At 41.5% G+C, this 27,021-nt stretch overlaps 2 protein-coding genes and 1 long non-coding RNA gene across 11 annotated transcripts in view; 1 reads left to right on the top strand and 2 right to left on the bottom strand.

Annotated features, from left to right (window-relative positions):
- phldb2b (pleckstrin homology-like domain, family B, member 2b) overlaps window positions 1-21,136 on the bottom strand; it is a 37,916-nt gene extending 16,780 nt beyond the window's left edge. For 4 of the 8 annotated variants that reach the window (XM_085468665.1, XM_085468664.1, XM_085468670.1 and 1 more), the window contains exons 1-8: window positions 20,853-21,135; window positions 15,067-15,123; window positions 14,774-14,897; window positions 11,901-11,999; window positions 11,115-11,198; window positions 4,814-4,933; window positions 2,604-2,788; window positions 1,000-2,262 (exon numbers count right to left, since the gene is read on the bottom strand). In XM_085468665.1, coding sequence (XP_085324791.1) covers window positions 1,000-2,262; window positions 2,604-2,788; window positions 4,814-4,933; window positions 11,115-11,198; window positions 11,901-11,999; window positions 14,774-14,897; window positions 15,067-15,123; window positions 20,853-20,885 — 1,965 coding nt within the window. In that variant the 5' untranslated portion in view covers window positions 20,886-21,135. Of the gene's footprint in view, window positions 1-999; window positions 2,263-2,603; window positions 2,789-4,813; window positions 4,934-8,643; window positions 8,801-11,114; window positions 11,199-11,900; window positions 12,000-14,773; window positions 14,898-15,066; window positions 15,124-20,852 lie in introns of those variants that run through there. The other 4 variants (XM_085468667.1, XM_085468666.1, XM_085468669.1 and 1 more) reach the window with 3 other exon arrangements.
- Window positions 21,137-22,835: 1,699 nt separating this feature from the next.
- On the top strand, window positions 22,836-23,323 carry LOC146702125 (uncharacterized). The gene is made up of 2 exons (XR_014922283.1): window positions 22,836-23,110; window positions 23,190-23,323. It is a non-coding gene; the product is annotated as an uncharacterized LOC146702125 (long non-coding RNA).
- A 3,146-nt stretch (window positions 23,324-26,469) lies between these two features.
- plcxd2 (phosphatidylinositol-specific phospholipase C, X domain containing 2) overlaps window positions 26,470-27,021 on the bottom strand; it is a 7,292-nt gene continuing 6,740 nt past the window's right edge. For both annotated transcript variants that reach the window (XM_085468684.1, XM_085468683.1), the window contains exon 8: window positions 26,470-26,849. In XM_085468684.1, the coding sequence (XP_085324810.1) occupies window positions 26,690-26,849 (160 nt within the window). In that variant the 3' untranslated portion in view covers window positions 26,470-26,689. The remainder of the gene's footprint in view (window positions 26,850-27,021) is intronic.

The following is a 27,021-nucleotide window of genomic DNA, read 5'->3' on the forward strand; positions in this document are numbered from 1 at the left end:
TTTAGCGGTCTCTTGTTTCAGAATTCTATTTTCTAAAGATACCACTAGGGGGCAGACAAATACAAGACAATAAGGCTAGACTGAAACACTACAATTGCTGCTACATCTCACCTTTAGTCATCTGATTAAAGTAGAGATGCACGTGATTATAACTCCCTGTATAATGTGGATCATCGATGATATTTAACACCAGGGCACGCACTAAAACAGGCAGTCGAAATAGTTTCAACCCAATTAAGTGCAACACTGCAACACAATTCATTCCCCCATCTTCAAACCGGCAAAAGAGAAAATCTTCACATCATGAAAGCTCAAAACCACGCTCATAAGAATGTGGAGGCTTGTCAAAAGCCACCGTCAAAGTGTTCTTTAAATCAGAGATACTGAGACACTTTAATTGTGAGAACATGGCTGAGAGAAACAGAGAAATAGAAAGAGAGGGATCACGAGATCGGTTGTCATTATATGTTGATAATATGTGTTTATCCACCTGCTACACTATAACTCTGTAATCTTCTTGGTTTCTCTTACCCACATCTGACTGATGTGTTCTGTGGCTCCTTAGCACAGCAAACCACACTGGGTGGACCTCCAGATGACTGACATAAACATGAACCTCATATGAACACATATACACACACACACAATCCAAGTACAGGGTTAAGAATAGTGCTGTTAGTATGGGCTAACTGCCATGAGCACCTGTCAAGTGGTGAACCTCACTGTGCGCCTGTGTTAAGCTCCCTGGGAGAGTATGTTTGAGAGCGCAAGGAGCAGGGAAGCATTCCTACACTCGTTCCATGTTTGGTGTCTTTGTATGCGTGCACAAAATAACATTAAACACCCTGCTCTCCTGCCTATATTCAGTCTATCTGAATAAGCTTAGCTGGAGGATGCACTCTATGATGATAAGTCAAAAAAAAAGCAAATACTAAATGGCACAGTACAAACAGCAGCTACAATGCTTTAAATACAGAAGCTAAAAGCAATTAAACTCACCAGTCTCTCCACCTCCTGCTCACGGAGTCTCTCCTCTTTTTGGCGTTGGTGGTAGTCTGTCAGTTCTTCCTTCCCACTTAGGGAGCTGATACTCCCCCTTCTTTCCCTGAACCCCCCTGGCGGGGTCACCCCTGCTTTGCCAAATGACTGCCTCCTCTCCCCCAGACCAATTCCAGTTTCCAGGCCGGCCTTCCCAAATGAAGAACTCCTCTCTCTAAGTCCTAGTCCCGGTGCAACGGTGAGTTCAAGGCCCACTCCTGGTGTTTCTTTCTCCGCCACAGACATTTCTGCTCCTGAGGAGGCGTCATTGCTGCTTAGCCGTTCTTGTTCTGGAGGGCTCGAAGCTATAGAGCTGATGGAGCCTATTGAGCTGGTGGAGGTTAGGCTGAGTTTTTTGGCAACACGAGGAGAAGAGGAGCCCCCTGCCCTGGATGGGATTGTTACATCTGGTGGAGTGGATGTGGATGTGGAAGAGATGGAGTGGGAGGTGGAGCAGGAGGAGGTCCTAGGGGAAGAGAGGGAGATCGACACGACACCTTCCCCTTGAGCTGTGGTCTGGCCTTTAATCCTGTTTGCAGCTTGCTGACTGGAGTGACTAGACTTGTGGTTGAGGTCAGCGTTTTGGCCGTTGCTGTAATGCTCTTTGCTAAATTTGTAATCCCCAGCAGTATCAGACCGCCGTGGAGGCAGCGTTGACAAAGTTAGCACTCCATTATTATTGTCACGGGGGGACGGGGAGGGACAGAGGCGTGGCAGTGAGCGGCTGTGTCCTCCTGCTGTCATCCCACTCAACGAACCTGCTGAGTATTTCCTGGTTCGACTAGTGGGCGTCGGCTCCTGGTTCCCCTGGTTCCCCTGGTTCCCATAGGTGCGACGTCCTAGACGGGGGCTAGAGGGCATGCTGGCAGCGCCCCCAGAAGATGGAGTGCGGGATGAGGAAGAAGATGGAGGAAGAGAGAGGAGATAGTTCTCACTACTGGCAACAGAAGTGGAAGATCCCCCACCATTCCAGGTGGAGAGTAAAGGAGAGGAGCTCTGACTGTGCAGTCGTCGGCTATCGCTGGTGCTAAAATTGTCCTGACTGCGGCCAACTGAAGAGCGCGAGGCCAAAGAAGAAGAAGGGTCGGAACGTCGCCCGGGGGAAAGAGGGGGAGCAGATTTTAAGGACAAAGAAGGACGATCGGAGCTATAGAAACGCCTTGCCTGTTCCTGATAGGCTGATGAAGATGTGGCAGGACTGGAGACAGGTGTGGTGGGGGGAGACTGGGAGACAGAAAAGAAAAAAATGTATGATTAGAAATATATAAGAATTCAGTTCTCCTGTGGAAGCTATAGACAGAAACAAATGAAGAAATGGAAATACACAAATATGATCATTTTCAGGCTTTATTAGATTCAAGTGTTTACAGTGTAATATAAATTACAGAAACACTGATATTGATGTATGTGTTGATGAATATGTGCAGAATTGTGTTTGGAGAACACAATGCAGAATGCAACGATGTAACAACTGGTTCATGTAATGAGTGAATATCAGCTAGAATCATTCACAACCCCTGTTAAAGTGCCCTGAGAGGTAATGTTGGAGCTAAAGGATGACCAACCTGTGTCACACTGAAGTAGGAGGGGTTGGCATTCCCGTTGGCTCTCAGGCTGTTTTCAAGGGCAATTTTCTTACGCTGCAGGGTGTCCATCAAGTCCCGAAGCTCAGATGCTGATCGCATGCCCCTAGCACTACTGGTGCCACCCACAACTGCATGGCTATAGTCACTGCTAAACTTCAGGTAGTCTGGACGGGGAGAGAGATTAAATGGAAAAGAAAATGAATCTATAACATGGGAAAGCTAGGTTAAACATAAACATAAGCTATCGAACGACTAGATAGAAAAGTAGATACAGAAAGAGGAAACAGAAACAGGGAGAACAAATATGGAAATTATGTGTGAAGAGCCAGGTGAAGACAGAGGAAGGAAAGAGGGAGTGGCGAATGAAAATAGAGAGCGAGAGAGAGGGAGAGATTTATGTATAGTTAAACCTGCAGCTATTCATAAATGGGACCCTTGGCAGAACAAACTCAAACCAAACAATCCACAACTAACCCTATCCCTGAGAATAGGAAACAATCCTGTCCCACACACACACACACAAACTGCATGCAAATACACATTCACACAAAACCATCCATTAGATCCAAGACAAACAGTTTAACTCGAGTTCAGTTCCTCAGTATAGGATTTTGTAGATGAGATAAACCACAAAATATTCTGGAATACCCTCATGAGGCTCCCCCCGCCCTTCCTTAAGTCTTTTATTTAAAGTAGCTTCAGCAGTGAGGAGGTCTTTTTTCTCAAAACCTCAGCTGAGTCAATTTTTACTTCCTTCCTGCTGGATTTACAAATAAACTATCATTTTCTTTCAATAGCATAGCTAAGATTGGCAGCAATGCTAAGTATAAGTAAGTCTGCCTGATAGCTCCGGTACTATTTTGGTGCAAAATTCCAAAAAGAAAACAGTAAATATCTTCTGAAAAAGGCCAAGCAGGTGAAAACACTTAGGGTAAAGTAATGTGCTCAAACCTTGCCCAGTTTTCAAAATTATCTGTGGCTTTATGTGGAAAAGGAGCTATTACAATGTTCAAACTTAGACCACCCAGTGTTTAACAACCACATACACCCACATACACATATATACACTTTCCTGCAACTGTGGCTCCGCCTGTATGTTCCATGTGTAAAAGAAAGCGAGAACCTGGAGCACCTAAAAGTGCATAGACAGATTATAGATGAATATAAGCCTGTGTGAGAAAATGTCAAACCCTTACATGGTGGAGTGAACTGAGGCAGAAGGTGAAAGACATCATAAGATCTAGAAAAATGCAGGCATGCTCACACACACACACACACAGGGTGTTTGTGTCCATACATGGGCAGATTTACACTGGAGGGCTGGTGTGCATCAACTCTCTCCTTTCATGATTGTTCTGCTCCAACATATTCAGTTGTGTTTGTGTGGGAGCCTTGTCTTTAGTTGGACGTCTTTAAAATAAGGGTTGGTGACGGTGAAGAATATCTCTGCCCATAATAATAATCTTTCCTAACACACGTGCGTGAAGCTGTGGAAGAAATAAGCACCTTCTGCCTGTTTAAAGAGCGGGATTTCCACTGAATACAGCAGCCTCGAGCACTCGATAAATCGCCTAAGAGATAGCAGAGTCCAGATGTATCGCCGTGGCAATGGACAGACACCATACAACCAAAACATTCCAATATGCTTTGAATTTTAGGTTTTGGAATGTGCGTGAAAGTGCATTTGGGAAAGACATATGAGAAGACTGACAGAAACACCTGCCCCCACCCTAACACTGACTCTTTCCTCCCACCACTTTCAGGCAGCAGCCATGGTTAATGTGCACAGAAAAGTTGAGCTCACATGCATTCTCCGCTTTCCCCCCCCTGCCAGTCAGTTAGATGACATCCAATCTTTGAAATCTGAATTTATTTACATTCTTTATGGTTCAACCAGGTCGTTAAATTGGGTCAGTGTGGTCCTCCAATTGGATGTAACCCATCTGGAGTGTGACTATCTGTAACTCCATACTGACATAACAGTGAAGTGACTAGTGAGAAGAGCAGCAGATGTTACATCAGCAGCTGGATCTAATGGAGCACTGAAGATGGCAAAGAAGTGAAAAGCCAGTAAAGTAATAATCAAAAAGGCCTACATGTATATTCTGGAATGGCAAAATTAAGACACAGAGGAGACAAACCAAAGAGGGATCAAGCACAGCTCAGGGTCAGCCCCTTGTGTGATGTACCTGTGTTGTAGGCTAAAGCTGATACAGGACTCTTTTGGGGAAGCATGCTCTTCATTCTGCTGGCTTCCTCAGGATGGTTGAACCGGAACAAATAGGATTTTCCCAGACACAAAGAATAACCTGAAAGGGAAAACACAAACAGACGTCTCAAATTACTGAGACAAATGATGCAAAATCTGCAGGTAACCAGGTAACATGTGAAGCTAGTGTGATACAGAATACACCATTACAACATCCACATTACAGCACATATGTGAAGAGGTAAGTCTTAAGTAGATTCATGTGAGCCTGGGTGTTTATTCACAGCTAGACACACTTGCGCACGCGCAGCAGACGACTGTGTTTGCCCTGGCCATCAATTAGCCTGAGAGGGCCGGGTATTAAACAAGATCTCAGGGTCACAACCTCTGTAATACACACAGGCAGCCACAGCTGTCCAAATACTTGAGATGGCAACAGAGAGGAAGAGCGGCGCTGACACAGATACAGGAGGTCTTGTGTGGGAAAAACAGAGGAAAAGGATAAAAGAATAAAAACACTGAACTGACGCACTTTTTGAGCCAAGGAGGAAAGAAATGCTGAGGGCCAGCTTTCTTAAATCAACAGGTCAATGCGGGTCTTTCTTCTACTTCCATTGTCGAAAAGCCCTGTTACAGTAAAACCCCCATAACGTTATGTGTAAGAGGCTAAAAAAGCACCTCCTTAATAGCTCCATTTCAGTTACATCAGATTCTTTGGACCTGAAGTCAGACGTAACCACTGAGGCAAGAGGAGGGGGGTGTGGAAAAAGGCTGAATGGAAAAAATCCAGATTGTTTTTATCCTCTCTTTTTCTCTCGTTCTCATTTCATTTTTTGTTGCCTTTTCTTTCTCACACTTATGTCAAGTCTCATAAACATCTCAGGCAGAAAAGCTGCATTAATAGCCGAATTGAGCATTACAGTTGAAATGAAAGAGGTCGAGCCAGTCTAGATATTACCTTAGAGCATTTCACAAGCAGTCCCCCCCCCCCCCTCTCAATACACCCAGTTCTCAGCATAGTGGGGAGATCCGATTGTGGCTGTGATGTGAAGTGGGCAACACAGGCACACACACACACCCGAAAACAGTGTAATAAATGTTTAGTCTGCACAGCTGGACTGTGAAGCTCTCAAATCCATACTTATATAAACATGAGCTTGCAGGTTTGGCCACAACCTGTGAGGAAGTGGGATCATGACCGATAAAAGATGTAGGGCCTCCGTGAAGAGACTGAGAGCAACACACACACACTGTGTCAGCGAGTATGAGTAAGAGCTAATAATAAGCGCTTCTCCTTGCCAGACGTGAGTAAAGGTGTAAATCTTCAAAACGTCTATCTATCTGTGTGTGTTGGAACATGCCTTGTAACAGGGTCTGCCTAATGAATCCCAGTACCTCTCAGTATTTAGCGTAACGGCAAACACAGACATGGGCTCACAAACAAACACACACACACACACAGCAGTCAGCGCTTGTAAAAATCTAATTTCCTACCCTCAATAGCCACTTTTAAAGTGTATGGTAACGTGTGACGTCTTGATTTGTTAACAAGCCCCGACCCTCCTGTCTTTCTAATTTCCTCTCATGTCCTTAGCTAGCAAGTAACTCTTAATTATTCTCTCCTCATTTCGACCCCCAGCATAAACAAATAGCTATGAAGATACGAGTCTACACAACAAGGGAAAACAAACTCCATGTGAAAAAAAATTTCACATCTAAATTTATCTGTGATACAAGTCTGCTGTCTTTAATAACTTCGGTGGGGGGGGTGCACTATCGACAGAGACACCATCCACAACAAAAACTGCTCTAATCTCATTCACGTGTTCACTTGCTTACCAGCAAATTAAGTTTGCCCCCCCCCCCCTTCCCCCCAATGCATGCACTCTTCCCCGCACACACACATATGAGCAGACCCTTTCCAGCAACAACAAAAGCTGAAATTAGCCTGTATATACATTTATGGGATAATTTAAAGTTTGCAATCTACAAAGTCAGACCTCAGAGTCTTTGAGGACGCAGATGGAGCCTGAGCTGTACGCCTGGAGCCAATTTCTGTCCCCATGTAGATCTGCGCTCTCTCGCCACAATGTTATGGGAGGAGAAACTTAAATCTGCTTCTCTGTTTGGTTAACATCAGAGGCGGAATTGCCAATTTGAGACCATTAGGCTACAAGGAAAAATAAATCAATTTCAAAGGTGCAAACACATGAAACCCAGCTACCTGCTACTTGATCAGGTGTGACATCCATGGCAATCATACCCAACAATGGTGATGCAAGGTCAACTAAAACTATCCCCAAATTTGAAAGATATTAGACAAATGCTATCTTGGCTATGATCCCTAGAATATGCACGGTGTTGACATTAAATCTCAGGCTGAATGTATTCACTCATGAAATGAATACACACACAAACAGGTCCCAGTGGGAGAGGAAATTGTCCTCAAAACCACAAATTAACCCTCTCCCAGGCACAAGGGCATAGTGGTAACACCATGAAAAGACAGACTGGTGTTTCTCAGGAGAGTCAGAGCAGATTAGTCATTCCGTCTCTCACATGCTCACACTCACAGGCCTAATTTGTCTCCTCACAAACTCAGGATTGCCTTCTGTCTGCTCTATCTCAAATCTTATTAACAAATAATCAACTTCCCTCAAGCAAAGAATGCAGACCTGTGAATAACCTCTTAACAGCCCTCTACTTAACTGTATTTCTCACCAAGTATTTAAAAAAAAAGAATAAAGCGAACAAAAAAAGATACATTTCATCCATTTTACGGTGTAAAACTGGAAAAAGCAAAATCCAAATGTTCTGGGGGTGGGCAGGCAGAAAGATTTGTGAGGATAATAACATCCGTGACAAAGAGGGAGGTTTTATTTTCAGGTGTCAGGTATCCTGACCACTGAGTCTGCCTTTCTATCCATGAGCTACATTACATCTGCACTGGCACATGCACGTGAACTCACCAGCTAACTTATAACCACGAGACAGGCACACAAAGTTCATTTACATTAAAAAGATGCAGACAAGAAGCTGTGATGGAACACTGCCAGAATCTGGCTAAAAATAAGAAAACGAACCACCAAGTGAGCAACACGGGTGAATCACACCTCTAACCTGCTGTAATAATGATGCACGTGATTTACTGACCCGTGCAATAATTACAGTGTTTCGCCATTTCCAGCAAGCAACAAGCAAAGATCAGCACATCAGGTAACGGTTCAGTAACAGTGTGAATACTATTGACCTTTAGACTAAAAAAATCAAATTGAATTGAATCATTTTAACCAATCAGAAGGACTTTTTACCTTTATATCAAGCTGCTGAGCAAATGCTGTTTACCCTGGCTGGCACAAGTGCTCACTAGTGTGCTTTCTGTAAATAAGCCAGTACACAAATCGATTGATAACTTTAACGCCGGGATCACTGGTCATTCAGTCCAAAGAGCATGCTGCATATGCTTCAGAGTAAAGAGGTATTTCCCTTAGCACATACATAAACAAACAGATGCCCAAGCAGTATGATGATATTATAAGTGAAAGTGGAATATAAGCTATGAATTGCGTTTCTCATCCTCACATTAAATAGGCTAGATATACAGAGAAACAGCCTACGTCATAGTTTAAAGCTCGACGTGTGTTTTTCATTCTAAAATATTTCCCAACTCTTACAACAGTTTCTGAAACACTGTGTAACACAAAGTGCTTCAGATGGATAAAGTTCAGTAAAGCAGAGGTTTGCTAACACAAAGGCTGAGTAAATTACAACGTTACTTTACTTCTAAAGCAAATAAAATCCGTTACAAACCTTTTCGAGCTATTTGTTTTCCTTCAGCGTCTTATCATGACAAGAACTACAAAAACTTCTCCCTCACAGGCAAAACAGATACAGACAGATTATATATCAGCACCACTGTCCGCCTCTGTGCTGCCTCCCTCCTCCGTGATGTTCCGCCTCCTCTTGACTCAGTGTGGAAGAAAGTTGGTTCACTGATTTACCATCCACGAGAACCCGGGACTGTACCAAATGTCGGTAAAAAAAAGGGGGAGGAGGATAAGGACAGGTCAATAAATAACCACAGGGAATAAGTTATAACACGGTAAATATAACGAGTGATGGTTTCTTACACCGAAGTGACACTGTAAAGAGCAAACTGATGAGTGCACGTGACTAAAGACCAGCTTAATGTAACAGCATTACCCGCCACGACCCCTGTGTGTAGTCGGTTAGTTCAAAGACAATTCGGCAATGAGGTCTTTAGTAGACACCCCCCTCCACCCCCACCTCTAAAGCTTTCTTTGTCTACCTACCTCTTCAACAGCTCTTTGCTATGAAAATCACTCCGCTGGTTTATCCTTAAAGCAGGTATAGTGTGTAGAGTCGGACTTACTGAGTCTAAAATGAAGAAGTGACTGCTTAGACTTCATGATAAAACAGCATAGAAACGGTATGCAGTATGCAAGTGGAAGGTATTGACTGAGAAAGATAACGTCAAAAAGTAAATAAGAAAAAAATAAAATAAGAGGGAGGACTGTGCTTTCCTGTCTGGGTTAAAGGTTGTTAGTCTGTTTTGCTTAGATGCTTCATTTGCAAGCATTTCTACCATGACACGAACCCGTGGACAGCTACTTTGCCCTTTATCCTGCGATCATCCTGTGCACACAGTAAAATAAGATAAAACAAGAGAGCAGATATTAGAGCATCCTGTGTTTTGTGCAGCAGCATAGATTTGCATCTGCTCCCTTCCAGTGTAAATGTTGAGAGACTTAGTTTTATGACTACAAATCCACTGAAATGTGAACTGAAAAACTAACAACGTGGAAATCTTGGACAAATGGAAAATAAAAAAACACGGAGCAGATCTAAAGCAGTAATGTTCCAGTTAACAGATCTTATTAATAAACTAACAATGTACTTGTGGAGTTTGTTTGTCAGCGGCTTTCTTCCTCAACAATGATTTCCTTTGTCGTTTCCACCTCTGTTGAATAAACATATTGCTACTCTACAAGTGTCCTCCAGCTGATGTGATTCCAGATCAAGCTCTGAATTCCAAAATACAGAACAGATCATTTCCTAAACACAGCTAATCATCTCCAGACTAGTGTGCATGAGTGTCTGTGTATGTGGTTCGACCAACTCAACCCAGAGCAACTGAGGCCAGTGGATAAAAGATGCTCTCAATCTTTTTCCTTTTTTACTATCGTTTTCCTACGCGTACTCTTCTGACTTTTTAACCCTGTCTTGTTTTTTTAGTCTCTTTTCCCCACCCCTGCTATTTTGCTGTGCCTCAGCCTTGTGTGTGGACCCACCAAGATGATGTCAATATTTGAGTCAGCCAGGCACAGCGGGAAGTTAAATAGGCCTGTCAATGTTTAACTTAAACCGTCCAGGCCTTTTCCAGGGCACAAGAAAAAGGAGAAAACTGTAAACAGAAAGGACAGACAAGTGAGTGTGCTGCTTGTCATTTTAAGTAGGACAGGGAAAGGTGAAAGAAGGACAAAGCTGTGGAGAAAATGGGAGAGCATACTGTGACTGAATAAATGACGGAGCAATTCAGAGAAGTGAAAAGAATAGAGGGAAGAAAGGCCAGAGATAGACAGATTAAGATACTCGCAGACAAAATATAGACACGTCTACGTAGGCGGGCATGAAGAACAAGATAAGAAGAGAGATCCATTTAACTTTGGGTGACTACACTTTCTTTTTTTCTTTTCTTTTTTTGTGAACATTCTGCAGTCTCCAATAACAATCCAAAGGGTTTGCATGCTCTGCAGATGCTGGAAGCTGTGACTCATTGTAGGAGCTAGCTGTTCCAAACCACTACGAATTACCCAAAGATACACACACAGACACACACACAAACATACCGAAATGCATCAATACACTCACATGACTACATGTGTGTAGATGTACATGGACACAAACATATTGCACAACCTGTTGTTTGCATGAAGAAACTCAACTGTGCCCATATGAGTCACACAGATAGACTGGAATGTGAGTTAACCAATCCAGAAAAGAAACCCCCCCCCCCAGAAAACTAACCACTGTCTCTCTGTTGCACACCAGTTATGAAATACTAAGTATCTCAGTCAGCAATGAAGTCAACTTTCAATTAACTCCAGTACTAATAAGGACCAGTAGATGGCAATATCTCAAAGTGTGTGTATGTGAAAAGGCCTGTATCCTCATGTATGCTGATACCAATGTGCAGTATACAGGCTTTTCCTGAGAGCAGGCTGACCTACACTGTGCGCATGTGTGCGTGTAGAGTTTACCCTGAGTGAGTGGTGTTGGTACAGTGACCTGGACTCCATCAAGACTGCAGAGGTGGCCACAGGGGTCCAGGGTCACCACCCCTCCTGTTGATAATGAGGAGATAGTCAGGGGAAATGAGTAACAGTGAACTACCATTCACTCCAACATTACACTCCGACATGAGATAACTGCCTTAATCATCCCGCTCCTACACGGCATCCTCTGAAAGCATGCAATATCCCCTGTTAATAAAAGGTACTCACTATTCAGATTTACTGTAATTAAAACAAAGCTTCACACAAGAACAAAAACAACAGCGTAATTAATAATCCAGTTCCTCCCTTCTCCTCACAGCTATTCTATAAAAAGCCCAACAGGTATCCAGCTCGATGGCTTTCTCAGTCTTATATTCATTTTAAACAGTATATTTCTTTTCTTACATTATTAGAATTTTAGGCTTTAGAGGATTGAGAAAGTTTATTATTCTTCCGCTGCTGTTTTGTCAGAATAATCTTCTAAAAACAAAATAACAATGATTGCACTTGGGATGGTATTGAGCAGATCTTCTAAATGCCAAATATAATCACAGATTTGCTTTCAGTGGATTTTACTTGAAGTAATATTTTAGGATTCAAAAACAAAGATTAAAAGCTTGCTAATGAAAGGAGGAGTCATTTCCCCTTTCCCACGACATGCTGTAAAGATGTAAGCACTCTTGCCAGTGTGGAAAAGACAATAGAGCTGTGTTTATTCTGGGGCCTGCCAAAATTATGACGTCATTTCAGAGAAAGTGAACCAACACAGACCTTCATTGATGATTAGACAATGCTCTGCCTCGATGCCAGGTCCTTGAATGGTAATATCCTGAGGAATTGGAGCATCTTCTGTGCCTATGCGTGTTACCCCTGAAACATAAAGAAACACATTTTTTTGCAATCAGTAGAATATATAAATATAGGGGATAGAATTAGACTTATCATGTCTATATAGGTGGTGTGAGTCATAATTAAAGGGTCTTATATCTAATGCTGTTATCATGCAGACACATTGTGGAGTACAAACTCAGTTTTCCTAAAAGGTCTTATTCACATTCTTAGCATTCTTCAAAGTGTGTGTCAAAGCAGTGGGCAGCGATGATGAAGTGGAAATGTCACAAAGCTGACTCTGACGTCAAGGTCTGCCCTTGTACTGTTTGTAAGTTTATTTCTGCATTAACCCCGACTAAGGGTTAAGTGTCAAATCCATTCATATAAAATGCAGTGTGCACTGTTCTCATTGCAAAGAGAAGACAAGACAAGTAAAAAGACTTCTCTGGCTCACTGGGGTATAATCAGAGCCTTGTGATCTATGCAAGAAGTTTATGAATGAGAGTTATCACTGTAATGCTTGTAAGGGCAGATATTTGGTGTCTTTTAAAGCTTTTAATATAATGCCTGTCAGTTTGTATTAGTATTCAGTGTCCTGTCTTCGGGCTAATAAATAATAATCACTAGTACAAGTGTGCCTCTCACTTCACTTTGATTTATAATACTACCTGAATGAGTAATGAAGCTGTGAAACCTGTGGCTTGCTGAATTGATGTGTGTGTGTGCGTGTGCGTGTGTGTGTGTGTGTGTGTGTGTTAGAGGGTGAGAAATTCTAGAAACCTGCGGATAGCTGATAGTAGAGGAAGTATGAATAACTATAATACTCCACCCTTACAGTACAGGAACTAATATAGTGTGTTTTATTAATTGTAGTCAGTTGTTTGTTATGGAAAAAACTGTATACTGGCCTGATATAAATAGCAGTGAACATTCCAAATAAAATCTCTGGATTTAATAAAGCAAGTGCGCTTGCTCTGCTGCATGAAACAGAGTCATGAAACCACGCGATGTGTGTCATTTGTGTTACTGTTGTTTGGGTTGTACTCTGTTGCCAAAGCATTCTCTTCATTTTTTCATGGCTAACTGTGGGTTCAGGCTGTGCCTTAACCAACACATGACAATGAATGAATGTTAATAAGCAACAGTAACCATGGAATTGGATTGAATAACTTGTATAAATATGCACTGGCTCAATGTTTGACACAGTATCACTTTTCCACAGCATCACCCCCCAACTCACTTCTGCAGTAACCACAGAAATGAAGTGACTTGTCCTGGGAAAAGGGCCAATATTTGGGAGAAAAAGAGTGGGAAAAGGTGGGCAAAGGTAGGGCAAAGAGTGCTGACAGGGACTAGAAAGAGAGGGCATATTTCTCCCATAGCGGCTTCTCTTCATTAGCTCTCTGCTAAATTCAGAATCAAATTCAAAATCCTTTCTCTCACAAGCAGGGTCTTGAATAATCACGACCCATCTCATCTTAAAGATCTGAATGTGCCATATTGACCCTCATAACAGAGCATTTTGCTCTCAGACTGCAGGTTTACATGCTGTTCCTAGAAGGGAGGCAGACCCTTCAGCTTTCAAATATAGCGCTTTTCTACTCTCCCAGAGTACTCAAAGCGCTCTATACAACATGCCACATTCACCCAGTCACACAAGCCCTTTCTCTATACTTTGTGCTGTCTAACTACATTCACACTGCAATGGATGCATCGGAGAGCAACTTGGGGTTAGTATCTTGCCCAAGGATACTTGACATGCAGACCGGAAAAAACAGGGCTACAGCAACCCGAACAGGCCCCTCTTCGATGGGACCAGGTCCCAGTTTGGATTAAGGAGACAGACACCCGGTCTACTTTTAAGATTAGGCTTAAAACTTTTCTTTGTAAAGCTTAGCATATAGGCTGGATCAGGTGATCCCAAACCTCTCCTTAGTGCTGCAATAGGTCTAAGCTGCTAGGGGCTTCCCATAATTGTATTGAGTGTTTCTTCTTCACTCACCTTTTTTTAAACTCTCTTTTACTTCTCTAATGTGTGCCTTTCTCTTATTTTTGTATATATTTCTCTTGGTTTGTATATATTTCTTCTTTTTGCTGTTGATTCCTGCTGTCTACTACTTATATTTTATTTATATTTTTTTTCTGGCACAGTTGATGTGGAGCACCCACAATTTTGTTGTACATGTATAATGACAATAAAGGGCTTTCCATTTTGTCTGTGAAGGTTCTCAGTCATCCAGGTCATCGTAGTCAAAGGAGCTTGCAAAGAAAAGCGTCTGGACTTCTTTAAGTTGCTTGAAGACGTTTCACCTCTCATCCGAGAAGCTTCTTCAGTTCTAAGGTCAAATGGTGGAGAGTCCCAGATATAAACCTAGTGGGAGTAACCCCCTTTCCATTTTATTCTTCTGCGTAATCATTAGTCAATATTAATCTCTGGCTGTCTTCCACAGTGTGTCCTTGTGTGTCCTTTGTCCTGTCTCCATGCCCTCATCCTCAACCGGTCATGACGGACAGACAGCCCTCCCTGAAGGTGGTTCTGCTGGAGGTTTCTTCCTGTTAAAAGGGATTTTTTCTTTCCCACTGTCCACCACGTGCTTGCTTATAGGGACATCTGATACAAAACACCTTGAGATATCTGTTGCTTTGATTCAAAGCTATATAAATAAAATTAAGTTGAATTAACATTTGAAGCTGTGAGGATGTGCTACATTAGGAATGAATGTGAAAAATTGTGGCTACTGACTTAATAACCTGCCCATGCTGAGTTTGTGTATTTACTGTAAATTGTGTCTGGGGTTTTTTGTGTGCGTTACCCTCTTTCAGTGGCAGAACAGTAATAGCCACACTCAGTCTCCCACTGCCCAGGCTAACCAGATGAGGAGTTGCTGTCTGGACTTTTAGTCCTTTCCCTGTGTCGATCAGGTCCAGGGGCGGAGACTACAAGCAAGAGTCAGTGCAAAGGTCATTTTAAAAACACACTTTATAGTCATAAGACTAAAATGAATGTGCCATTGTGCGACTGTGTTCATGCTGGATTTGTTCAAAAACCACATAAAACTTGTGAATGTGTGCATATGTGTTTTCCTGTGTCTGTGTGTATTCTGACCTTAGGTTCACCTGGAGAGATCTGATCGGACTCTGGTTGAAACATCATCTCCGATTCCTGTGTACACATTCAGGCAGACACATAAATGTAAACAAAAACAATCCAGACATGTAGCAGTGTACACAATTATGACAAAACTTGGGAATGACCTGCGTGGAATGATCAAACATAGAAACACTCAAATAAAGAAACCACACAAAAAAAGAAAAGAAAAAAATGAAAAGAAGGGGAAAAAACTGCCCACAGCTTACCCAGCTGCCACGTGAAATGAACTCTGATTCTGAAAATGTTCCAAGTAGAAAATGAGAGGAAAATAGTTTTTTTTTTTTTCGCAGTGGGGAGAAATGAGAGAAATGTTTCATGAAAGCAGACTTCCCACAAACTGTTAAAGTCTGCCATCACTCTGCTGCAATGAATGTGTCTGGATAAAGAGAGATACAGAGTAACTAATAAGGTAACTGAGTTTCTCTGTGCATGCTATGAGCAGTATACTACTTAAAGTAAATACACAGCAAAGCTTGTGCTTGTGCACGGCCATGGCAGTGACAAAGCAAGTGCACATCATTTACCCAGGTTGCATGACTTTAAATCCTGACCATGACTTGGGTGGATATTCATGGTGGCCAGTGAATAATTCTTCTTAATTTTATATCACCTGAAATTTTTATTGTCACCAAAAAATGTTAACATGCAAATAAGCATGCTGATGAGAAATATTCAGAATGTGCTCCATTAAAATATAATATATATGTAATTGAAGCTGCAATGTCTTCCTTCACACAAAACCCACTTCTTACCATTTTCTAAGTCCTGTTCAGCATTTATCAAACAGTATGGCACAGTTCAAATTATGTCATAAGCAAGGCATCTCCTAATCTAACAGGCAGATTGAGCTCAGCTATGCTCCCAGGGTGATAAACTTTGTATTTGGGCATATTTCCTCAAGCATCTATCTCACAGCAAAACTGCAGTGACTGTGAGAGTGGTTTAATTTTGACTGTTCTTATTTTGTATGGACTCAATGTTGAAGTCCAAGCATTCCCTAATGGTGGGAATATGTGTGATGCAATGGAAAAAAAACGAGGTAAAGTACAAGAAAAATAAAGGAACGCTATGACAAACTGTGAAGTGGAGATAAAAGAAAACTAAATCAAAAAATGCCCAAAATATGTGAATGTGTATGTTTGAGGAAACACACTCAGATCGTGTGCCAAAAACAGCCCACGGAGTACTCTGTAATTTAACAGAGAAGAAGAAGAAGAAAACAGTCTTGCTACTACTGTATTTGTGTCCACACACACAATCAAAAACACAAACATGCACGCACACACACACCAGTGGATGACTTAAATGCTTCTCACCATGCAGAGATGATTACAGCATATAAGAAACTATCACAACCACGTCATTTTCCTGCTCCTGTCATTTCCTTTTCTCCCTTCCTCTTTCAAATCCTAATGTGTCATTGCTTTAATGATTTCAGTGATTCCTTCCTTTCTCTCGAGGCCTCTTTTGCATTTAATCTGTTTTCCATACTAGGCGGCCTTCTTGGCTTCTCCTCTTCCTGCCTGTCCTTCTTCTTTCCTCCTGTCTTTTCGCCTTTTCCTCCAATCACCATGAAGGGAAACACAAATCAAAGTCAGCTCTGCACTTCCTCTAATTCAGCGCTAAGTTTCCGCCCTGAGATCACTTCCTTTACTGCTTGGACACCATCATTGCTCACACACACACACACACACACACACACACACACACACACACACACACACACACACACACATACATTCTAGCAGTTCAGCCACCCTTACATCCCCTATCCACACACAAAAATCTACAAATAAAGTCACACACCAGTTCTTTTTGCAATCGCACCAAGGTATCGGCCCACATTCTACCGATTTTTGTCCTTGCTGTAGACAAAGCAAATACTCAGTGTGTGATGGCAACATCAGCTGAATAAAGGTCACAGAAGCTTGCTGAAAATTAGGCAGAAGTGCATTTCAAAGACCCTTTTATGTGTGAAGGCCTCAGTACCTTGCATTCCTACACACGCTCCTTGAAGTCTATTCCCACCTTCTTGACTCTCCCTTGACTTGTTCTTTCAGAAATGGCTCACTCTATCCCATCATTCCTCTTCTTTGTCTTTCTGTGGTTCTTTTTGTTTTCAAAGCCCCCTTCCGCCTTCACCTTCTTTTACCAGGTGAGCTCTGGCTTAGGCGGGTCAAGACATGTCTGTGGCCATGTTTACTCTAGTTAAAGCAGAGCAGTGAAGTGTGTCAACCCCCATTCTGAGTATCCAGACTCCAGCGCTTTCATCTTCATGGTGTTTGATTCCAACAGCAGTCACTTTGCTATCAGGGAATTAAGATGTGAAAGCTAAAGTATGGGATTACTGAATGATATACGTATATGTACAGAGACAGAGTCCCGTAAAAACTGAGCATGGAGGATGAAAACTAATGCCGTGCAAAAAAAAAAGCATGATGGTTCTTTATCCTTAGTTAAACAATCTTAACCAACATTTCCCAAACTGTACTCAAACTAAACAAGCACTCAGTGTTTAAGTGTCCTTGTTTGTTTCCTAATTCTTTGTTGCATACATGTCTCTGCTCCTAGATTGTCTTAACAGTACATCACATTTTCACCCATATTTGTATAATGTTTGGTGTCAAGGCAAAGACTTGCTCATTTCAAATATAACTTAAAAAATAAATGTTTATCATGTTTATCAAACTACAAAAAAAGTCACGTAAGGATGGATATAAAGTTCTCTACTCAGTAATGGGATGTACTATGCTTGAAACCAGATTCAAGCATAGGAGGTCTTCTGCCAGAATCTAATGTGGGAAATACAGAAATACATACCAAGCTGACTCAAAGAAAGTCTAATACAGTAAATGTATAAGTCGAAGATTTCTACACAATGATATGAAACACTGAGAAAATATTGCCCATAGGAAAACATTCCAAGCACACATCCTCCCACTTACTTTTTTAATAAAAATTTTAATCCCAGATTTAAAATAAACCTTCTATTGGAAAGTGACTGAACTGACCTCACAAATGCACAATATAGCGTGCACAAAATGGAAGAAAGGCACAAGCACACACAATTTGTCTTTGATCCCATCTGTAAAACAGCTGAGTCTCCCCGAAATGCTTTGTTTGCCCTGCATCTGGAAACAGAAAGGGAGATGAGAGGGTAGTGTGGGGTAATGAAAAAGAAGATAGCAGTGGAAGGTAGAAGAGAGAGAGGACTCATAAAACCAAGTGGAAAGACTCAGCATTCTCAGACTGTTGCAGCTGGGTCATTTTTATTTTCTCCATCCCATCCTTGCTTTCCTCTGTCAACTTCTTCCTCTTTTTGTATTTGCTTTAAACGGTTTTTGCATTTCCTTCTCTTTCAGTTACTTTCCTCATCACAGCTGCTGTATGTTACTGCAGACAGCATTCTCAAACCCACATTCACAGGAAAGGTCCTGCTCTCAAAAATGTTCCAATGTTAGAACAACTCTTTAGTGCACTAGTTGGAAAAGCTAGTGCACAATATGTCTGTTTGAAAAGGCCAAATCAAATGTTATGGTTTTCATAGTATTGTGAGCATATTGCCATCATGAACTGGCTTGGGCAATTTAGATAGGGAGAACCATAACATTACATTTTTTTCTCAGGTCCTCTGGCTCAGTTGATGAATGGCAGTTGGGATATTAAAAAAATTATTATTATTTGCATCTATGAATAAGCAGTTTGGGGTAATTCACAGGCTTTTGCTTTCTAGGTGAAAACTTCAAAAATGGTGGGAGAAGTGCGCCATCAGGATGGTTCTTTCATCATTTTAATGCATATATATTTGTTTTTGCCATCTTTTTCTTCTGTGGTAGTGTTGGCCTTAAAGATAGGCAGCTTGTGATGACTACAATCTGTGGTACAAACTTGACCAAAAAGTGGAGCTGAGGGTGGTCTCAGTCTTACACAACTTAACATCAGCTATGTTGTATTTGTCTAAAAATGCTTTCAGTGCTTTGCCTAGTTATATTTCTCTCTTCTGTCTTTCTCCATCCCCTCCCCTTACATTCCAGCATGACCCTCTCCTCCTCCCACCTGACAAAGCCAGCATTGTATCACAGATGCTATTTAATATGGAGTCCCTCTCTCAGTGTCCTTCATATGGGGCAATTCAGGGTTATCGTCCTCCCTTGTCCTTGGTAAACAGTATGTTTGCAGTAATGTCTTCAATAACATTTTAAATCAGATTAAAATGTCCCTCATGCATTCATATATACATGGCTTTTCAAAATACTGTATGCTTAATAATGTGCATCCCTTGTCCTTGGTTTGCATTGCTGTTGTGTGTTTGCATTTGTTTTGGTTAAAACCGCTGAAAGCCGATTAAAACGTGTCTGTGAGCCGCTTGTTAAACAGCACAAATATCTGTCACGCTCAAACTCTCTCACATCCCTACTGGCAGTTTTGCAGTCTTTTAGCAAAGTGCTAGATGACAGGAAAAAAGTCCATTGTTTTTGCAGCTGACTCAAAGCTGGAGGAAATGTAAGTTGAATTTCTAGTGAGGGTGTGTGTGTCTGTGGAAAAGCCCAGATTACTTTAACTGCCACATGCAGGGGATCAACTCATGTTTGGTTTCCACAGGGCCGGATATGACAGCGAGACAAGGGGAGACAGTGAGCTAGTGGACGGGTTTACTAAAGCACACATATCTTCTTGTATGGTGAAATGAGCTGTGACTGCTGGAAAAGGAAAGAAAAGAGGAGATGGAGTTCGAGATAACAAAAGAAACAAACTATGTGTGTGTGTGTGTGTGTGTGTGTCTGTGTGTGTGCTTGTGTATTGGGGTATGGGGGGGGGGGGGGGCAGGTAGACACAGATTAAAATGCAGACTAAAGAATTCAGATATGAGGAAAAAAGATTAATGGTGAAAAATCCCCAAGTTCCACCAGTGGCCTCCAAACGTAATATGAGCCTATACAGCACATATAATTCAAGCAGTTACCTTCATAAATCAGCATTACATACAGTTTCCAAAAATCTTTGTTTTTCTTAAGCTATTGGTCACTTCTATGCTCTCCACACTGACTTCTGCTTTTCCTTTTTCCACCTGGCAGATACCCAGTGAAATAAAAAGCAATCATATAAAATATGTTTTCAGCGTTACGGTTGGCAACAGTATGTCAGAAGAATTTTATCCACCGGTTTTTTTGCATCACGATAGATAGATAGATAGATAGATAGATAGATAGATAGATAGATAGATAGATAGATAGATAGATAGATAGATAGATAGATAGATAGATAGATAGATAGATAGATAGATAGATAGATAGATTGATTGATTGATTGATTTGTGGCCTTGCCATTATGTAGCCATAGGGCTTCAGAGCCCGTGTTGGGCTTCAATATCACTGCGTACTCTGCGGACTGATATTTGCAAAAAATCTTACAAAACGATATCTTATCATTTCAAATTTCTACAATGTTCCAGTTAGAGCTGCCATCAGCAGCAACGTTGGATCGTCGGTGGAATCACGAAAAGTACACCTACATTTTCACGTTGTACCTGCCCGCTAACAAACCAAAAGGTAATCTGCGTTTGATTTTGCCGAACAAAATCCTCAATTGAAGTCAGATAACGTTACAGCTTACTTTGAAAGTATTGCAGCGCTGTGAAGCAAAGCAAAAATAAACCTAATTTACAAGAACACATTTTGATAATTAACATACATTCTTCCACTTTTTAAATCCACAGCCTATAGGTACAAAAACTCACTCACCATTACTGAAGCGGGAATGGCCACTTCTGTCATTGTGCAGGAAAGGACGCAATTGCGAAACTGATCCAAGATCGAGAGGTATGCTGTTTGCACAAAACTCCCCCAAATAGAGTTTTTAGCTTATTTCTGCCTTTGCTGTAGCCGCAGCTTCTGTCTTGACGGGAGATACATTCCATGCACAGCACAGGCAACGTGCAGATCTCTAGGAAAGACTTTTGATCCCGGTTGTCACAATCACAAACACAAGCACACACTCCAAACACACACACACACACGCGTAAAAAAGGCCGACGGCTTTCCGACGGGCATAGGAATGCAGCAACAGCTGGAAGCAGAAGTGGATAAGGAACAAGGGGAGGGAGTCTCTCTCTCTCTCTCTCTCATTCACTCACTCACTCACTCACTCACTCACTCACACAAGCTGAGTTTAATGTGCAGGTGTTAACAGACTACAGAAAAGTACACTTGACCTTTCATCAAATGGTTCAAGCCTCTGACAAAGAGAGGGGAGTGAAGGATAAAAAGAAAAAGAGAGAGCGCATTATTTCAGCCTTGGCAGCTGATAAGGATATCTAATGATTTTACAACATGCATGCATGCAGTCTCATTCACTCCTAATACTGAGAGTTTGTCTCTATGAAGAAAAAAAAACTTGGGGGGATGTTAAACGTGGTAAATGGTTCATATATTAAAAAACATTTAGGCCGAACATTAAAGGAATATAATGATGTTTAGTGAATAACAAGCTTATTATATAAAGTCATATAGATATAGGGATTTATGTTAGGGTTGACCATGAATACCTGTCACTCATATAGTGTGACACTGTAAATATCCACACTCAAATCCACTACACAAGCAGATCCATCTTGCATAGAAAAGTGATAAAGAACACTGAAGGTTTTCTGGAGGTTAAATTCCTGTTGAGGCATATTTCTCAGCGAAGTAAAGCTATTGTGGCTTTTATTTCCATTATTAATTGCAACAATATAGTTGCATAACCATAAAAAAGCCCATGGCATACCTCATGGATGCAGGTGTAGTAAAGAAAGAAATGTGAACGCCTCTTGTGTGCGCTTAATGGCAAAGAGTCCTTCTTTCCTCTCTGACAAAATATTGCTCGTAGTTCTCTGTGTAAATCCACTTCTAGATAATCTTTATTATTTGATCTACATATCTGGAACTGCAAATGTCTTATAGGCTGCTGTTTGCATAAGCTGTGTGCACCACTTGTAAACTTCAGCTACATGTCCAGTCATGCAGCTCTCTGAAGACATCACGAGGCACAAGAAGATGCCATCAGTTCTCGATCACACAAAAACAGTTTTACTTGGCAGGATTCTCTGCATTCGTTACAGTTCATAACAATGATTGCATGAAGCAACAACAGGAATGATCCAGAGCCATAATAAAACCTAAGTCATGCAGAATTTTGCTGAGGACAGAATGCATGAGGTATTCTTTTGGTTAGAAAATGATAAATATAGAAGTGAAAATGGTCCTCTGGTTTAGACTAAGGTCAAGGAAAGTTTTCTGACACACACACGCACGCACACACAAAAAGTCCATGCTGACATAGGACATTCATGGATCCTAGATTATCTTATCTCTCAGGCACTGAGTGGACCCCTTAATGGATAAACAGGAAGAGAACTTGTGCACCCAGCGTGCTCCACTTTCTCCACTGCTTCCTAGCATTCCACAACACCTGGTATGTATGACACTCTAACTGGCCAAAAGCACACTAAAGAATCTAAAATATCAGGTTTACTTTACATTAAATTAAGTTCATGGACTTTTTAAAACTTTTGTTGGTACCAGCTAATGCATCCATCAGTCCTGAATGAGAAAGAATTTAAAAAGGGAACAGCTAAGACCTTATCTGGGTAATACTGCCTGAAAATTGCTATTCCTTTTAGCTTTCTTTCTTCTCAAGTATTTCCAGAAGCTCTTAAGTGATTATGTTTGCATGGTTGCCTAGAAGCAATGAAAGCTTCTAAGCTTTCCCAGTGATATCATCCCAGAGCATGTGGGTGTCATGGTCCCCGTGCCTGCTCGGCTGGCCCTGTGTGGCTACATGTTATGTTTTGTCTTTTCTCTCTCTCCTCTCTCTCTGCTCGCTGCCTGGGCGGAGCTCATTGTGAGCTCCCGGCCTCCACCACCTGTAGGCAATCACCTGTGGCTCCTCACCTTGTTTGCTCCCGCTACTTAAGGCAGTGACTGAGAGCACCTCGCCGCTGGACTATTGAATAACGCTCGTCAGTGCTACTTTAGCCTCAGCCAGTTTTGAGCTCTGTCCGTGAAAGTTCCGTGCTAACCCTTGTTCTCTGTATGCAGATTTCTCGTGTTTGGTTTGGAGACTCTGGACGCTTTTCCCGACCCCGCTCTGCACCCCTGGGAACCCTGGCCCCCTTCTCCTTCACCTGTATATAGTGCACCTGGAGTGTGTAAATAAACCTGTTTTTCTGAGATTTCAGTCTGCGCCGAGTCCTCCCTGCTCCTCCGTGACAGTGGGTTTCAGAAGGCCACCAAATGTTAGACGGCATTCCCGAATGGATTCCACAATTCTCATGTGACCCGAGGAGGTGTACCAGGAGCACTGGAGCTCTTTGGAAAGTGATCACACTCTCCAAATTTTGACAAAACCTGAATCTGACTTTATTTTTAAAAGTCCGAGCTGTCAGCTGTCATTCAACCCGAACTTCTATAGGCATTAGATACAGTGTCAGATGCATTTTACGTGTGTTTTAGCACTCTAGTCCAGGGGTGTCCAGAGGCCTGAATCCACCTGGCAAAGACTCTGATCCGGCTTACTGGATGTCTTTGGAAAACGCAAAAGAGGGCCTAAACTTTTGGATTTGTAACTGTATATTTAGGAGTAACACCAAGGTAAAAGATAAGCAATTAAATGACAGAAAAGTACCAGGTTTTTCACCATTTACTATAGAAATGTCAGTTTGGGGATTTGGTTTTTAACAGTGGTTTCACAATTAAAAAAACAATCTGTGAATTAATAAGAACTTTCTTTGTTATAATTACAGGACAGGATGGGCAATGAAATATCAGAATTTCTTTGGTAATATTTCTCACAGTTAAGCCCAAAGAGTGATGCTGACAGATTTCTTTATCTTTAGCTGTCTTAATTGAAGCAATTTATGTTATATTAAGATATGTCAGAGATTAAATTTGTAGTTGAACCTCTGTGCACTGACAGAAAGGGGGTGTTTCACTGGTCTGGCCCACTGGAGATCAAAGTTGGCTGTAAGTGTCCTACGATGTGAAATTAGTTTGACATCCCTGCACTAGTCATAGCGGTTTTAAGGAGAAAATTAGCAAACAGGAGTGTATAAGGCTGGTTTTGGTTAAAACACTTCACACCACAGATGTACCAGAGATTTAATGAATGGAAACCCTGATTACTCATATGTGAAACCACTGCCTTGCACCAGTTTAACACACATGCCTTGTAACCAGAGAAAATATTATGGCAACTGAGGTAGATGAAGGAAGTTCTGAACCTGGTAAGAGAGAAATGACATGAGAACATGTGAAGTGGCAGAAATACCACTGCTTAAAGTGGCACAGTTGTAGAACTATCTCAGCTATGGTGCCCAACCAGTTTAGGGGAGCTCTGTGTCAGTATTGTCACCTTACTGGGTAGAGAGCAGCTTCAGAACAGCAGTCTTTATAAACGGCTGGACAGAAAAAGTTAATACTGCAGGATTTTATTAACATCTGAGTGATTACGCTTGGATCGTCTTCTCCTTTGAAACCTGGGAAGCCAACAGGGATACAGTTAAGTGAGAGACTAAGGGGAGAGCAAAAGACAGAACCAATCTAAACAACAGAGGAATGCTCTCAGCTCGAGCTGCTGCTCGAACTGCTGCTCCCTGCTCTCCCACTTGCCTACAATGGTATGTGTAATTACTCCACAATTAAAGTGCCTTTGCTCGTCTGTGTGTGGACCTCGCAGTGCCTGGTGACCACACTCAACCTTGTCAACAATGTGGCCTGGACACACCAGGCTATTTGACATAAGTGAGTCGGTGAGTGACAAAATGAGGACAGGGTTAAAAAGTAAAACAACATTTCCCTTTTAGATGATGATGCCGCTGCAGGAAAAGGCAGCTGTTCTGATCGCTCTCTTGCAACAGGTCCACCTGCTACAATTTTACAACTTCAGCTCTATTTGAACTAAATTCTTCCCTTTTGTTTCAGATCTTTCATGTCATCTACCTTCATTTAAAAGTCTATTTTTGTTACTCCTTCCTTTCTCTTTATATGACATTTCCTGTGCTGTCTCATTTTCTTCGCTTACTCTAGTCTGACCACAAGAATGCAGGGTGACTGTCGTTGCTCTAGTCCACGCATGCATAATAATCACTGGCCCTGACAGGCACACACACAGACTGTAAATCACACTGATGCACATGCACACTATCAAACAAGCAAAAACATTTAAGACCTCAACAGTTGGCATTTGGTTTCATTTTAAGCACAACAGTTTTTAAATGAACCCTCATCCACATGTTTGCATATACTGTACACAACCATATACTCTTCACTTCCTTTCCAACATACATTTATTGGGAGACTAGTTCTATTTCTGCACATTTAAGCACTGTAAGAGGAAACAGACCAAGGGGGAAAAATACGATAAACATAAAGATATATATAGCTATTTGTGTGTATTTGTATGTGTTTTGTGGGAACTGCGGCGCAATTTCCACCCATACTGGGCTTTTCCTATGCAGTCCTCCTAAAGGTGCCATAGTCCGCATTGCTTGTTAAATTCAGTAAGTAATGAGAGAGCAGCTGGCTTCTCTTTCATTAAAAAAAAAAAAAAAAAAAAAAAAAAGGCATTGCTTAACATATAAATAAAAATACCAAGAAAAAAATTTAAGTATGTCTTTTTTTCCCTCAAGTTCATTTAATTACTGGAAAAAGACCAAGTCTACATTTAACAAGCCAACCCTAACTCACTGGTCCAGTTTCAACAATCATTAGTATGTTGGAAATACAAATGAGTTCCATTGCAATCATATCAAGAATTTCTTTTCACACAGAGTTTATCTTGTAAACAAACAAAGAAGCTATCCTAATCCCTTGTGTGCAGTTCATACAATAGTGGCTAAAATGCCTACAGACAGCATTTTAACATGCAATTCTGTCTCTTATCTTAACTTACAAAGTCAGTAATTTCATAAGACCATTTAAAAATACAAATAAACCAAATTCACATCTGTAATATTGATAAACCATCCAAATGAACTTCCACATAAGCACCTGAGAGGTTAAAAGTCATATAATCATGCAAGGGAAAATGTACAGCAGCTACCAATCTGGTGACCTGCCTGGCAGTCCCATTTAGTAGCAAATATGAGATGTATTTCTAGCTTTCCCTCAAAAGGGAAAGCAGAAAAAGGAATCTGCAGATGCAGCCAGAACTCCAGCATGACACGACTCAGTCTGCCTTATGAAGATGGTAAAAAAATGCAGCTGGGCATGCCTGGTTTTCTCTCATCTGAGCTCTCACTTCTTTCCCTCTTTTGGACTGTCTTCATAGAACTGAGGCTAAGAAAGTCATCTACAACTTAAAATCAGACTGAAAGTTAGCTGACGAGCTCCTTAAAAATGGAAAGGCTTTATTTTAAAGGACCCAAGCTCATACAGAGTCCATCCCTGCACATCTTAATGCTGAGTGTCCTTAAGCAAATACACTGAAGCTCTACCAGCAGCACCAGAGCCGTTTGTGAACAATATAAAAAGAGAGGCAGGGAAAATTTGCCACTAGACTCAAAGCCACCATGTCAGTGTTCCTGGTATGAAAACGTGTGTCATCTTGATTTGCGGTTCTGTTCAGACAACAGCAGGTTATTTAGCTTGATTACAATGTTGGCAAAATCAGTGAGGTCCACAAAGTCCGAGGTGATGATGTTGACTCCGTCCACCCCTGGCTTCTGAGCCTCAACCCAGGACATGATGGTTGGCAGGTTTCTAGAGCCAAAAAGGAAGAAAGTCTGTATCAGCAAGCAAAGCATTACGGCAATTATTGTTGCACCGAACATCCTGCTATTTAAATTTGAATCAAAACCAAAATCATGACCTTGCAAATACACACAAAAAATATCCACTGCCAAGGTTTTGTCTTTTAGTTTTATAGTTATGT

This window comes from Copadichromis virginalis, linkage group LG9 (assembly GCF_057382275.1).
Source record: "Copadichromis virginalis isolate Kocher_CV1m ecotype Utaka linkage group LG9, C_Virginalis_male_GT1.1, whole genome shotgun sequence".
Classification (NCBI taxonomy): domain Eukaryota; kingdom Metazoa; phylum Chordata; class Actinopteri; order Cichliformes; family Cichlidae; genus Copadichromis; species Copadichromis virginalis.